The sequence below is a fragment of the Manis pentadactyla genome, chromosome 5 (assembly GCF_030020395.1).
Source record: "Manis pentadactyla isolate mManPen7 chromosome 5, mManPen7.hap1, whole genome shotgun sequence".
Classification (NCBI taxonomy): Eukaryota; Metazoa; Chordata; class Mammalia; order Pholidota; family Manidae; genus Manis; species Manis pentadactyla.
Window position 1 is genome coordinate 68,733,985 of NC_080023.1, and position 13,639 is coordinate 68,747,623.

The 13,639-nt window shown below is 39.1% G+C and overlaps 1 protein-coding gene across 1 annotated transcript in view; it reads right to left on the minus strand.

Moving 5' to 3' along the window:
• Window positions 1–2,220: 2,220 nt before the first annotated feature.
• PLAC8 (placenta associated 8) overlaps window positions 2,221–13,639 on the minus strand; it is a 29,801-nt gene continuing 18,382 nt past the window's right edge. The window contains exons 4-5 of the mRNA XM_036906377.2: window positions 6,005–6,119; window positions 2,221–2,543 (exon numbers count right to left, since the gene is read on the minus strand). Coding sequence (XP_036762272.1) covers window positions 6,015–6,119 — 105 coding nt within the window. The 3' untranslated portion in view covers window positions 2,221–2,543; window positions 6,005–6,014. The remainder of the gene's footprint in view (window positions 2,544–6,004; window positions 6,120–13,639) is intronic.

The following is a 13,639-nucleotide window of genomic DNA, read 5'->3' on the forward strand; positions in this document are numbered from 1 at the left end:
TCCACTCCAAAACTACTAGAACTAATATCGGAATTCAGCAAAGTTGCAGGATACAAGATTAACACACAGAAATCTGTAGCTTTCCTTTACACTAACAATGAACTAATAGAAAGAGAAATCAGGAAAACAATTCCATTCCCAATAGCATCAAAAAGAATAAAATACCTAGGAATAAACCTAACCAAGGAAGTGAAAGACCTGTACCCTGAAAACTACAAGACACTCTTAAGAGAAATTAAAGAGGTCACTAACAAATGGAAACTCATCCCATGCTCCTGGCTAGGAAGAATTAATATCGTCAAAATGGCCATCCTGCCCAAAGCAATATACAGATTTGATGCAATCCCTATCAAATTACCAACAGCATTCTTCAATGAACTGGAACAAATAGTTCAAAAATTCATATGGAACAACCAAAGACCCTGAATAGCCAAAGCAATCCTGAGAAGGAAGAATAAAGTGGGGGAGATCTCACTCCCCAACTTCAAGCTCTACTACAAAGCCACAGTAATCAAGACATTCAAGACAATTTGGTACTGGCACAAGAGAAGAGCCACAGACCAGTGGAAAAGAATAGAGACTCCAAACATTAACCCAAATATATATGGCCAATTAATATACTATAAAGGAGCCATGGACATACAATGGGGAAATGACAGTCTCTTCAACAGATGGTGCTGGCAAAACTGGACAGCTACATGTAAGAGAATGAAACTGGATCACTGTCTAACCCCATACACAAAAGTAAACTCCAAATGGATCAAAGACCTGAATGTAAGTCATGAAACCATAAAACTCTTAGAAAAAGACTTAGGCAAAAATCTCATGGACATAAACATGAGTGACTTCTTCATGGACATATCTCCCCGGGCAAGGGAAACAAAGGCAATAATAAATAAGTGGGACTATATCAAGCTAAAAAGCTTCTGTACAGCAAAGGACACCATCAATAGAACAAAAAGGTATCCTACAGTATGGGAGAATATATTCACAAATGACAGGTGCGATAAAGGATTGACATCCAAAATATATAAAGAGCTCACATGCCTCAACAAACAAAAAGCAAATAATCCAATTAAAAAGTGGGCAGAGGAGCAGAATAGACAGTTCTCTAAAGAAGAAATCCGGATGGACAACAGGCACATGAAAAGGTGCTCCACATTGCTAATCATCAGAGAAATGCAAATTAAAACCACAATGAGATATCACCTCACACCAGTAAGGATCACCATCATCGAAAAGACAAACAACAGCAAATGTTGGCGAGGTTGTGGAGAAAGGGGAACCCTCCTACACTGCTGGTGGGAATGTAAATTAGTTCAACCATTGTGGAAAGCAGTATGGAGGTTCCTCAGAATGCTCAAAATAGAAATACCATTTGACCCAGGAATCTCACTTCTAGGAATTTACCCTAAGAATGCAGCACTCCAGTTTGAAAAAGACGGATGCACCCCTATGTTTATCACTGCACTATTTACAAAAGCCAAGATATGGAAGCAACCTAAGTGTCCATCAGTAGATGAATGGATAAAGAAGATGTGGTACATATACACAATGGAATATTACTCAGCCATAAGAAAAAAACAGATCCTACCATTCACAACATGGATGGAGCTAGAGGGTATTATGCACAGTGAAATAAGCCAGGCGGAGAAAGACAAGTACCAAATGATTTCAATCATATGTGGAGTATAAGAGCAAAGGAAAACTGAAGGAACAAAAGAGCAGCAGAATCACAGAACCCAAGAATGGACTAACAGTTACCAAAGGGAAAGGGACTGGGGAGGATGGGTGGGAAGGGAGGGATAAGGGCTGGGAAAAAGAAAGGGGGTGTTACGATTAGCATGTATAGTGTGTGGGGGGCACGGGGAGGGCTGTGCAACACAGAGAAGACAAGTAGTGATTTTACAGCATCTTACTACGCTGATGGACAGTGACTGTGAAGGGGTATGTGGCGGGGGGTGACTTGGTGAAGGGGGGAGCCTAGTAAACATAATGTTCTTCATGTAATTGTAGATTAATGATACAAAAAAATAATATTTATAGATAAAAAGGAGCAAAAGTATTAGCTAAATGTACAATAAGTGTCTTATAATAACTATTTGTAGTCTTTTTCTCTCTTGAAGTTCTTAGATGAAAAAGAACTGAGTTGCTGTGGACCAGAATCTCTTGTTATGAAATGAAAAAATGAAGACAAAATTCTAAGACTGACTCTGCAGATTAACTAATGACATAAAGATACTTTATTGAGAGCAAAGAAGCACGGAGAACTGCGTCAGTAAAATCTTTGATTTATATTTTAAATGTAATGTATATAAAATCTATAAGCCAGAAAATTTATTACAAAAGCAAGGAGAAATTAAGCTGGACCATTCAGCAAAACTATGGGGCATTCACTTAAAATTTTAAAATAAAAATTCCATGCTTTTACCCCATTGATTGTGATTAAACATATATGTCATATTTCAGTTGCAAAAGGTGGAGAGGTACTCGAGCTGAAGCGGTGTCTGCTGATTTTAGTTGCTTGGGTGAGAGCTCTTCACCTATAATGGGTACACAAAGAATAGGTTTAAATTTTCCCAATCTACTATTTTTATTCTTAAGCTTTTAGTTTTAGAATCATTATAGAGAATACAGTGAGTTCCCACATACCTTGCACCAGTTTGTCTATAGGTTACCCACATATCTTGCACCACTTTATCTATAGGTTACCATCTAACTATGGTGGGTTTGGCACAATGAATGAGCAGCTGCTAATACATTATTAACCAAAGCCTATACTTTTAACAGTTAGAGTTCTCAGTTTTTACCTAATGTCCTATTTCTGTCCCAGGATGCCATCCAGGAAAGCACATTACATTTAGTCATCATGTCTCCTCAGGATCCTCTAAACTGTAACTGTTTCTCAGGCTTTCTTTTTTTTTGACGACCTTGACAGTTTGAAGAGTTTGGTCAGGTATTTTGCCGAATGTGCCTCAATTTGGATTTGTCTAATGTTTTTCTCACAGTAAGACTGGAGTAGGGGGCTTGGGGAGGAAGACCACAATGGCACAGTGCCATTCTCATCACATAAGGTCTGGGGACATGCTGCCAACACGACTTAGCACTGATAAGGTGAACTTTGATTGCTTGGCTGAAGTAGTTTTGTCCGGGGTCTCTGCTGTCGGGGGCCTCTTTACATACCGCCTTTGAATGGAAGTCACTGCAAACCCACGCCAAGGAGTGGGGAATTATGTTCCATCTCCTTGAGGGAGGGCTATCTACCTAACTGTTTGGAATTCTTCATACTTCTGGGAGATTTCTTTTCTCTCCCATTTCTTTATTTGATCATGTATTTACATAAGTATAGATGCATAGATCCTGATTTTGTTTCAGTTATAATCCAATATTACCTTATTTTGTTGCTCAAATTATTATTCCACTATTCACTATTGGGAGCTTTTAAAGTTGGCTCCTATGTCCCTTTGTCTCAATCTATTTTTTACATAAATCATGTTTTTTTTTTTTATCTTTGTCTCTTGATTCTTCCATTTTAGGTATTTGAATATCTAAATTTCATTGTCAATGAATAATGTAAGGTACAAGTTAATGAGCTAGAGTCAGGACCGCCAAGGTATTTTATTTCAAACCAGTTCAAAGATTCAGTAGATAATTTCCCTGAGGTTAAAAAAAACATAATTCAGATGTCAGGATTCATTATTATGTATGTGTGGGTAGATGTTTTATTCAAACTGTGTCATGTATTTAACTAAATAAACAGTGTTGAAATGGTCTAACTCCATCTTTTCAGCTTCGGACTCTGTTCTGTCCAGTTTGTGCTATATAACCGTTATCAGATTAATTTTTCTAAAGCATAACTCTACTTATATTCATCCCTTACTTAAAGCCTGCAATAACTCCCCATTGCTTACCAAATAAAAGGCCAAATCATTAGCCTGTATTCATGGCACTGCAATGCTGAGGTCCCAACTCACTTTTTCAAATCTTCAATTTCTCATCATTTCCTGTTTATACCGTAAGTTCTCACCAGGTTGAACCTAAGCTCATAAAGGTGTTTTTTTCTTTTTCTGCCACCCTCTCTAGTGTCACTAAAGTTGTTGCTGATTAGAAACAACATCTATTTCTATTGCTTAAAACCACATCTTGAGTCAGAGACCTTCTGTTTGCCTCATCAGATCCATTTCCCTCCTGTCTGTGCTCCTGTATCCCAGGAGGCTAACCTATGGGCTAGAGCTGACTTCCCTGCGCTCTGCCTTCCTGGTGCGTTTAGCCAACGGGAAGCCCAGAAGGACATCAGCCAGTGAGCTCGGGTGCTTTCCCCTTGCCTCCTTCCTGTGGGGTTGCCTCAGGCTGCACCTGCCTCTCGGTTGAGGAGTTACTTTCCCTCTCAGGGCAGCCTTCTCTACACCGCTGTCCCCTTTGGATTCAGGCTACTGCTCCCCGTTCTCCCCGCTGAGGCCTTGGGGCGCTAACTGTTCAGCTGTCGCCAGCCCAGGTCGCCGCAGCAGCCCTTGTCATTTCCCCATACGTCTCACCCACTCCTTCAGTGACACTCTTCACTAACTCCTTGTCTTACTACGATCTAAGTGTTATCCATTTCCTGTGGTGACCCTGATACTCACTTCCTCTTTAGAATAAAAAACCACTGTTTTTTTCAGGAAACTTTCACTTACATTATCTCACAGAATATGAACTCTTACTCCTCTCAACATAAAATAGCACTTTGTCTAAAAGCATTAGTCAAATCGCATTTTATTTAATGGCTTGTCTAATCTCCTCTTTTTGAGTATAAACTCTTTAGGGACGAGAGAACCAGCTTGTTTATTATTGTCCCCCACAGCACCTAGAAGTGCCCTGTATAATACTAGTACTACTGTGTTATTTGTTACATAAACGAATTTTTTTTAACCTACCTTCCAGGAGTTATTTTTGTTAACTCATACGGAGTTCTCATTTACTTGAGGAAGGAAGTAGGATATTGCGAAGAATGGAAGAATTAATGTTTTCTTCCCATACTGAAGGTATATCCCATAGAATACTGAGAAAATCATGTTGATTTCTACTTTACACATCTTCAATAGCTATTTCTGAGAATCTTGGAAAACTAGTTGGAAATGATTTGATTGCATTTCCAATGGTGAAATTCTGTGTAACACTTCCAAATATTATATTTTCTATATCCACCTCTTTCAAAGTTCACCTTCTCCAATAGGACTTTTCTGTTTAGCCTCACCTCATTATTGGTGTTTTATGCCACAATCAATCCAAATATTCCATATTACTTCATTGGCTCTACTGCTTTGTAATTATGTACCTGTTGCTTTTGTTAGTTTGTTTGCCTTCTCAGAAAGCGTATTTTTTACTTCTTTCCTTTCTCACCATACTCTGGTATTTTATAAGGTAGGTGCTTCATTAATAGACCAACAGAATTCTGAGAAGTCTAGAAAAGTCAGCACTCTTTTATTTACTAAACGGTTTCAAAATATAGAGCAATTGTTATGGACTTAATGTTTGTGCCTCCCCGCAAAACTCATGTTGAAACCCTAACCGCCAACGCGATCTCATTAGGAGGTGAGGCCTTTGGGAGGTAATTACATTTAGATGAAGCCATGAAGGTAAGGCCCTTCATGGGGTTCCTGTCTTCTCATTTTCCACCATTTAAGGATACAGCGAGAAGGCAGCCATCTGCAAGCTAGGCAGAGGACCCTCACCAAGGAAGTGAATCAAGGTCCTCACTCCTTGATCTTGGACTTCTCAGCCTCCAGAACTGGGAGAAATAAATTCCTGTTGTGTAAGCCACCCAGGCTATGGAATTTTCTTGTGGCAGCTGAAGCAACCTAATCTAGCTATCTTCTTCATAAGAGGAAATAAAAATCTATCTTTATATTAAGATACCATTTGAGAGACTTAAGGAATTATTATTACAGAAGTATTACTCAAAATAATGTATGATTTACAAAGCTCTTAATTATTTTTCTAAAAATCCACAGATTCTGGGACCTACCATTAGTTCTTTAGAAAGTATGCATGGCTCTCCTTCTGTTGATGTCTCTCTTGATTTGACAAAGAGAGAACAGAGGACAGCAGTTGGTCACCAAATAGTCATCACAAATGGATCCCTGTTTGAAAATATAAAAGATTTAGAAATGTAAATCTATAGGAAATGAAGACTTCTGCATTTTTAAGACATTTTGAAGAAAAGCAGAAGGCACTGATCCTTTGAATTCAGGGTTTGGATGGATACACTGAGGAAAACGTTAACTGATTTTTCCATATAACTCCTGTTTCTCTTTATGATATCAAATGTTTTCCTGAACTTTGTAACATTGAAAAATACAAGATATCTAACTAAAGTATCAAAATGAGGGTCAAATAAAGAGTTCCAGGAAGTAAAATCTCAGAATTTTTTCCCGTACACCCCCTCCCTGTCTCAGGGAACTACTGGAGGATGCCTCCCCCAAAATGTAGGCATAAACCAATGAAGAGGAAGATATGGGATATAAGAAACAGGAGAGAAGTGAATGGAATCTCCAGGGTCATGGTGAAGGAGATCCCAGGGTGAGAGCTTAGCGCCAAGACTGAGGAGCAAGTGGTTCCTAGGGTAGCAGGACAGGGAATGATTTCAAGCAGATGAAAATGACAGACTGTCTGATGTGTTGGATATATTGGGAAGAGATTTAGAAAACTGGGAATGAATTTGGGGTTGAATTACTCATAAGTAAATGAAAAATTCTAATGAAAAACCCAAAAGTTATTAATACTAGGAAAAACAAAGTTTAGCAGGAAATTCAATTGTAGTTCACTACATGGCTCAAATCTGAAGAGCGAGCTTAGGTATCATGAGGTAAATACTGAATATGGATTTAATCAAAACTACATATAACTGTATTGGAAAGAGTGGGGTAGGGGGAGGGTATGTGTTTGTGGTGTGGAAGGGGAGAAAATAGCACTAAATTCTCATCTTGCATTGACAATGACCCAACCTGAAGAGTCAAAAAATGGCAACCTGAGTCTATGACTTGGAGGTTTAAAGGGAAACACTCAAAGATCGGCTCTGGGAAACAAGAAGCAGGGAGAGAAGTTTGGGGACTACTATTATTCTTAACAAATATTAGAAAATTAGAAAAACTATGTGCTTGCAGAGCTTGATAAATAAAACTAAGGCTGTTCTAGGAAAGAGAGATTGGGGGGACTTAGTGGGCCAGAAACACTGAGCAATTTTGGGGAAATACGAAGCAGACAGGCTACACTGATGGAGAAAGTAAAAACAGAGTTAAGGAACCTGAAAATTAACACAGTCATGGGCAGGGCATTAGATGAACCCCAGCCTCAACACCTGGAGCCCAGAAAGAGGAAGAACAGGCTGAGGAACGGAAGACAGGAAGTTAACCGAACCAGCCTGAGCAGCTGGGCCAGCCCAGAGCGGCGAGGTGTGACTTGGGCCAGGGTTACAGCAGGCAGATAAATTCAACAGAGGCCCGAATGTGGACTGTGGGGCCCGAGGAAAGAAGAGGGTAAGGTATGGGGGCAGTTCTGCACCTATCTGTAAGAGAAAGAGTCCTGAAGACTCACCACAAGCACACTGAGAGAAAGAATAAAAGGTAAAGTTATTTTAACACAGCAGAGAAGTCTAAGTCACTCCCCGCCATGTGATAGCCGAGTTGTTTTGTATTTGGTTTTCACTGGATGGCTCCTCGTCCTCTTCTGTTCTTCTTTCTGATGAATAGATCTTTCTTTGTTCCTTTTATTCCCTTCAGTAGGTCAGATGTTCCACAACTGATTTGTATCCTATTAGGGATTACCCTCACATTTTTACCCACAACTTTAAAGTATATGTATCTTGAGATTCATTCAGATTGTTGTGCCAATAGTTCATCCCTTTTTATTGCTGAGTAGTATTCCATTATATGGACCTATCACCATTTGTTTATCCATTCACCTTCTGGTGAACATTTGGGTCGTTTTTAGGTTTTGGCAGTTACAAGCAAAATGGCTCTGAGCATGTGTGTACAAATCTTGGTATGGATATATATATTTTTGGTAAACATCTAGGAATAGAATGGCTGGGTCAAATAGGTATTATTTAACTTTTTAAGAAACTGCATTTTACCTTCCCACCAGCAGTGCATGAAAGTTGCATTTCCTCCATATACTTGCTGTGGTGTAGTCTGATTAATTTTAGCCATTCCAATAGGAATGTAGAGGTATCTTACTATGGTCTTCATTTGCATTTCTCTAATGACTAATGATGTTTAACATTTTATGTGCTTATTTGTCATCCATATATTTTCTTTTTTTCTAATTTTATTTCATTACATTAAAATACTTACCATGAAATCCCTCCTAACAAGTTTCAAGTGTATACAACACAACTTGGATGAATCTCAAAATAATTATACTGAGTGAAAGAAGCTAGAAAGAAGAGTACACACTGTATAGTTCTACTATATAAAACTAGAAAATGCAAACTAATCTGTAGTGACAGAAAGCATATGGTAATTAGTTGGAGGGGAGGGGAAAGAAGGGCCAGTTACAAAGGGATGTGAACAAACTTTTGGGGGTACTAAGTATGTTCACTATCTTGACTATGAGGATTGTTTTATGGGTACCCACATAAATCTAAACTTATCAGATTGTATGCTTTAAGTATATGCAGTTTGTTTTAAGCTTTTTATACCATAATAAGGTTTTTTAAAAAAATTAATCTACAATTACATGAAGAACATTATGTTTACTAGGTTCCCCCCTTCACCAAGTACCCCCCACATACCCCTTCACAGTCACTGTCCATCAGCGTAGTAAGATGCTGTAAAATCACTGCTTATCTTCTCTGTGTTGCACAGCCCTCCCCGTGCCTCCCCTTTCTCCACATCCTCGCCAACATTTGTTGTTGTTTGTCTTTTCGATGATGGCGATCCTTACTGGTGTGAGGTGATATCTCATTGTAGTTTTAATTTGCATTTCTCTGATGACAAGCAATGTGGAGCATCTTTTCATGTGTCTGTTGGCCATGTGAATTTCTTCTTTAGAGCACTGTCTATTCAGCTCCTCTGCCCATTTTTTAACTGGATTATTTGCTTTTTGTTTGTTGAGGTGTGTGAGCTCTTTATATATTTTGGATGTCAATCCTTTATCGAATCTGTCATTTATGAATATATTCTCCCATACTGTAGGATACCTTTTTGTTCTATTGATGGTGTCCTTTGCTGTACAGAAGCTTTTTTGCTTGATATAGTCCCACTTGTTCATTTTTGCTTTTGTTTCCTTTGCCCAGGGAGATATGTTCATGAAGAAGTCACTCATGTTTATGTCCATGAGATTTTCGCCTATGTCTTTTTCTAAGAGTTTTATGGTTTCATGACTTACATTCAGGTCTTTGATCCATTTGGAGTTTATTTTTGTGTATGGGGTTAGACAGTGATCCAGTTTCATTCTCTTACATGTAGCTGTCCAGTTTTGCCAGCACCATCTGTTGAAGAGACTGTCATTTCCCCATTGTATGTCCATGGCTCCTTTATCGTATATTAATTGGCCATAAATGTTTGGGTTAATGTTTGGAGTCTCTATTCTTTTCCACTGGTCTGTGGCTCTTCTCTTGTGCCAGTACCAAATTGTCTTGAATGTCTTGATTACTGTGGCTTTGTAGTAGAGCTTGAAGTTGGGGAGTGAGATCTCCCCCACTTTATTCTTCCTTCTCAGGATTGCTTTGGCTATTCAGGGTCTTTGGTTGTTCCATATGAATTTTTGAACTATTTGTTCCAGTTCATTGAAGAATGCTGTTGGTAATTTGATAGGGATTGCATCAAATCTGTATATTGCTTTGGGCAGGATGGCCATTTTGACGATATTAATTCTTCCTAGCCAGGAGCATGGGATGAGTTTCCATTTGTTAGTGACCTCTTTAATTTCTCTTAAGAGTGTCTTGTAGTTTTCAGGGTACAGGTCTTTCACTTCCTTGGTTAGGTTTATTCCTAGGTATTTTATTCTTTTTGATGCTATTGGGAATGGAATTGTTTTCCTGATTTCTCTTTCTATTAGTTCATTGTTAGTGTAAAGGAAAGCTACAGATTTCTGTGTGTTAATCTTGTATCCTGCAACTTTGCTGAATTCCGATATTAGTTCTAGTAGTTTTGGAGTGGAGTCTTTAGGGTTTTTTTATGTACAATATCATGTCATCTGCAAATAGTGACAGTTTCACTTCTTCCTTACCAATCTGGATTCCTTGTTTTTCTTTGTTTTGTCCTATTGCCGTGGCTAGGACCTCCAGTACTACGTTGAATAACAGTGGGGAGAGTGGGCATCCCTGTCTTGTTCCCAATCTCAGAGGAAAAGCTTTCAGCCTCTCGCTGTTCAGTATGATGTTGGCTGTGGCTTTATCATATATGGCCTTTATTATGCTGAGGTACTTGCCCTCTATGGCCATTTTGTTGAGAGTTTTTATCATGAATGGATGTTGAATTTTGTCAAATGCTTTTTCAGCATCTATGGAGATGATCATGTGGTTTTTGTCCTTTTTGTTATTGTGGTGGATGATGTTGATGGATTTTCGACTGTTGTACCATCCTTGCATCCCTGGGATGAATCCCACTTGGTCTTGGTGTATGATCCTCTTGAGGAAGTTTTGAATTTGGTTTGCTAATATTTTGTTGAGTATTTTTGCATCTACGTTCATCAGGGATATTGGTCTGTAGTTTTCTTTTTTGGTGGGGTCTTTGCCTGGTTTTGGTATTAGGGTGATGTTGGCTTCATAGAATGAGTTTAGGAGTATTCCCTCCTCTTCTATTTTTTGGAAAACTTTAAGGAGAATGGATGTTATGTCTTCTCTGTATGTCTGACAAAATTCTGAGGTAAATCCATCTGTCCTGGGGTATTTTTTCTTGGGTAGTTTTTTGATTACCGATTCAATTTCGTTGCTGGTAATTGGTCTGTTTAGATTTTCTGTTTCTTTCTGGGTCAGTCTTGGAAGGTTGTACTTTTCTAGGAAGTTGTCTATTTCTCCTAGGTTTTCCAGCTTGTTAGCATATAGGTTTTCATAGTAATCTCTAATAATTCTTTGTATTTCTGAAGAATCCGTCATGATTTTTCCTTTCTCGTTTCTGATTCTGTTGATGTGTGTTGACTCTCTTTTTCTCTTAATAAGTCTGGCTAGAGGCTTATCTATTTTGTTTATTTTCTTGAAGAACCAGCTCTTGGTTTCATTGATTTTTTTCTATTGTTTTATTCTTCTCAATTTTATTTATTTCTTCTCTGATCTTTAGTATGTTCCTCTGTCTGCTGACCTTAGGCCTCATTTGTTCTTCTTTTTCCAATTTCAATAATTGTGACATTAGACTATTCATTTGGAAATGTTCTTCCTTCTTTAAATATGCCTGGATTGCTATATACTTTCCTCTTAAGACTGCTTTTGCTGCGTCCCACAGAAGTTGGGGCTCTGTGTTGTTGTTGTCATTTGTTTCCATATATTGCTGGATCTCCATTTTAATTTGGTCGTTGATCCATTGATTATTTAGGAGCATGTTGTTAAGCCTCCATGTGTTTGTGAGCCTTTTTGCTTTGTTTGTACAATTTATTTCTAGTTTTATACCTTTGTGGTCTGAAAAGTTGGTTGGCAGGATTTCAATCTTTTTGAATTTACTGAGGCTCTTTTTGTGGCCTAGTATGTGGTCTATTCTGGAGAATGTTCCATGTGCACTTGAGAAGAATGAGTATCCTGTTGCTTTTGGATGTAGAGTTCTATAGATGTCTATTAGGTCCATCTGTTCTAGTGTGTTGTTCAGTGCCTCTGTGTCCTCACTTATTTTCTGTCTGGTGGATCTGTCCTTTGGAGTGAGTGGTGTGTTAAAGTCTCCCAAAATGAATGCATTGCATTCCATTTCCTCCTTTAATTCTGTTAGTATTTGTTTCACATATATTGGTGCTCCTGTATTGGGTGCATATATGTTTATAATGATTATATCCTCTTGCTGGACTGAGCCATTTATCATTATGTCATGCCTTCTTTATCTCTTGTTACTTTCTTTATTTTGAAGTCTAGTTTGTATGATACTAGTATTGCAACACCTGCTTTTCTCTCCCTGTTTTTTCATGAAATATCTTTTTCCATCCCTTGACTTTTAATCTGTGCATGTCTTTGGGTTTGAGGTGAGTCTCTTGTAAGCAGCATATGGGTGAGTCTTGCTTTTTTATCCGTTCTATTACTCTGTGTCTTTTGATTGGTGCATTCAGTCCATTTACATTTAGGGTAATTATTGAAAGATATGCACTTATTGCCATTGCAGGCTTTAGATTCGTGGTTACCAGAGGTTCAAGATTAGCTTGTTTACTACCTTACTGTCTGACTTAACTCACTTATTGAGCTGTTATAAACACAGTCTGATGATTATTTCTTTCCCTTCTTTTTCCTCCTCTTCCATTCTTCATATGTTGGGTGTTGTGTTTTGTGTGTTCTTTTTAGGAGTGCTCCCATCTAGAGCAATCCCTCTAAGATACCCTGTAGAGTGGTTTGTGGGAGGCAAATTCCCTCAACTTTTGCTTCTCTGGGAATTGTTTAATCCCTCCTTCATATTTAAATGATAATCGTGCTGGATACAGTATCCTTGGTTCAAGGCCTTTCTGTTTCATTGCATTAAATATATCATGCCATTCTCTTCTGGCCTGTAAGGTTTCTGTTGAGAAGTCTGATGATAGCCTGATGGGTTTTTCTTTCTAGGTGACCTTTTCTCTCTCTCTGGCTGCCCTTAATACTCTGTCCTTGTCCTTGATCTTTGCCATTGTAAGTATTATGTGTCTTGGTGTTGTCCTCTTTGGATCCCTTCTCTCGGGAGTTCTGAGTGCGTCCGTAGTCTGAGCAACTATTTCCTCCCCCAGTTTGGGGAATTTCTCAGCAATTATTTCTTCAAAGACACTTTCTATCCCTTTTTCTCTCTCTTTTTCTTCTGTTACCTCTATAATGCGGATATTGTTCCTTTTGGATTGGTCACACAGTTCTCTTAATATTGTTTCATTCCTGGAGATCTTTTTATCTCTCTCTGTGTCAGCTTCTATGTGTTCCTGTTCTCTGGTTTCTATTCCATCAATGGCCTCTTGCATCTTATCCATTCTGCTTATAAATCCTTCCAGAGATTGTTTCACTTCTGTAATATCCATCCGGACATCATCCCTTAGCTCTTATATATTTCTCTGCCGCCCTGTCAGCATGTTTATGATTTTTATTTTGAATTCTTTTTCAGGGAGACTGGTTAGGTCTGTCTCTTCAGATCTCTCTCAGGTGTTGTCTGAACTATCTTGGACTGGACTGAATTTTTTTGCCTTTTCATGGTGATAGCAGTGGCTGTAGGCCAGTTGCAGGTCTGTCAGCTGGGAAAAGAAAGTCCTTTCCTGCTTGCTGGATGCTTTGCCCTTCTCCTCTGCCTGTGTCAGTTACCTGCACTCCTGGAGCAGCCACCGGTTTAATCCCCTAAGCTTCTGTGGGCGGGGTCTCCGTCAGAGCAGCGGGGAGCCCTGCGAGGAGTGGCGGGCATGCCAGGTGCGCTCCTCCGCAATAGCGGCGCCCCTGCCAGGCAGCTGTGTGCCAGCAGCGGCCTTTGGGTCTGGCCCGGGTGGCTGTGCGTCGTGCCAGGATTCTGGTCAGCTGCTGGGA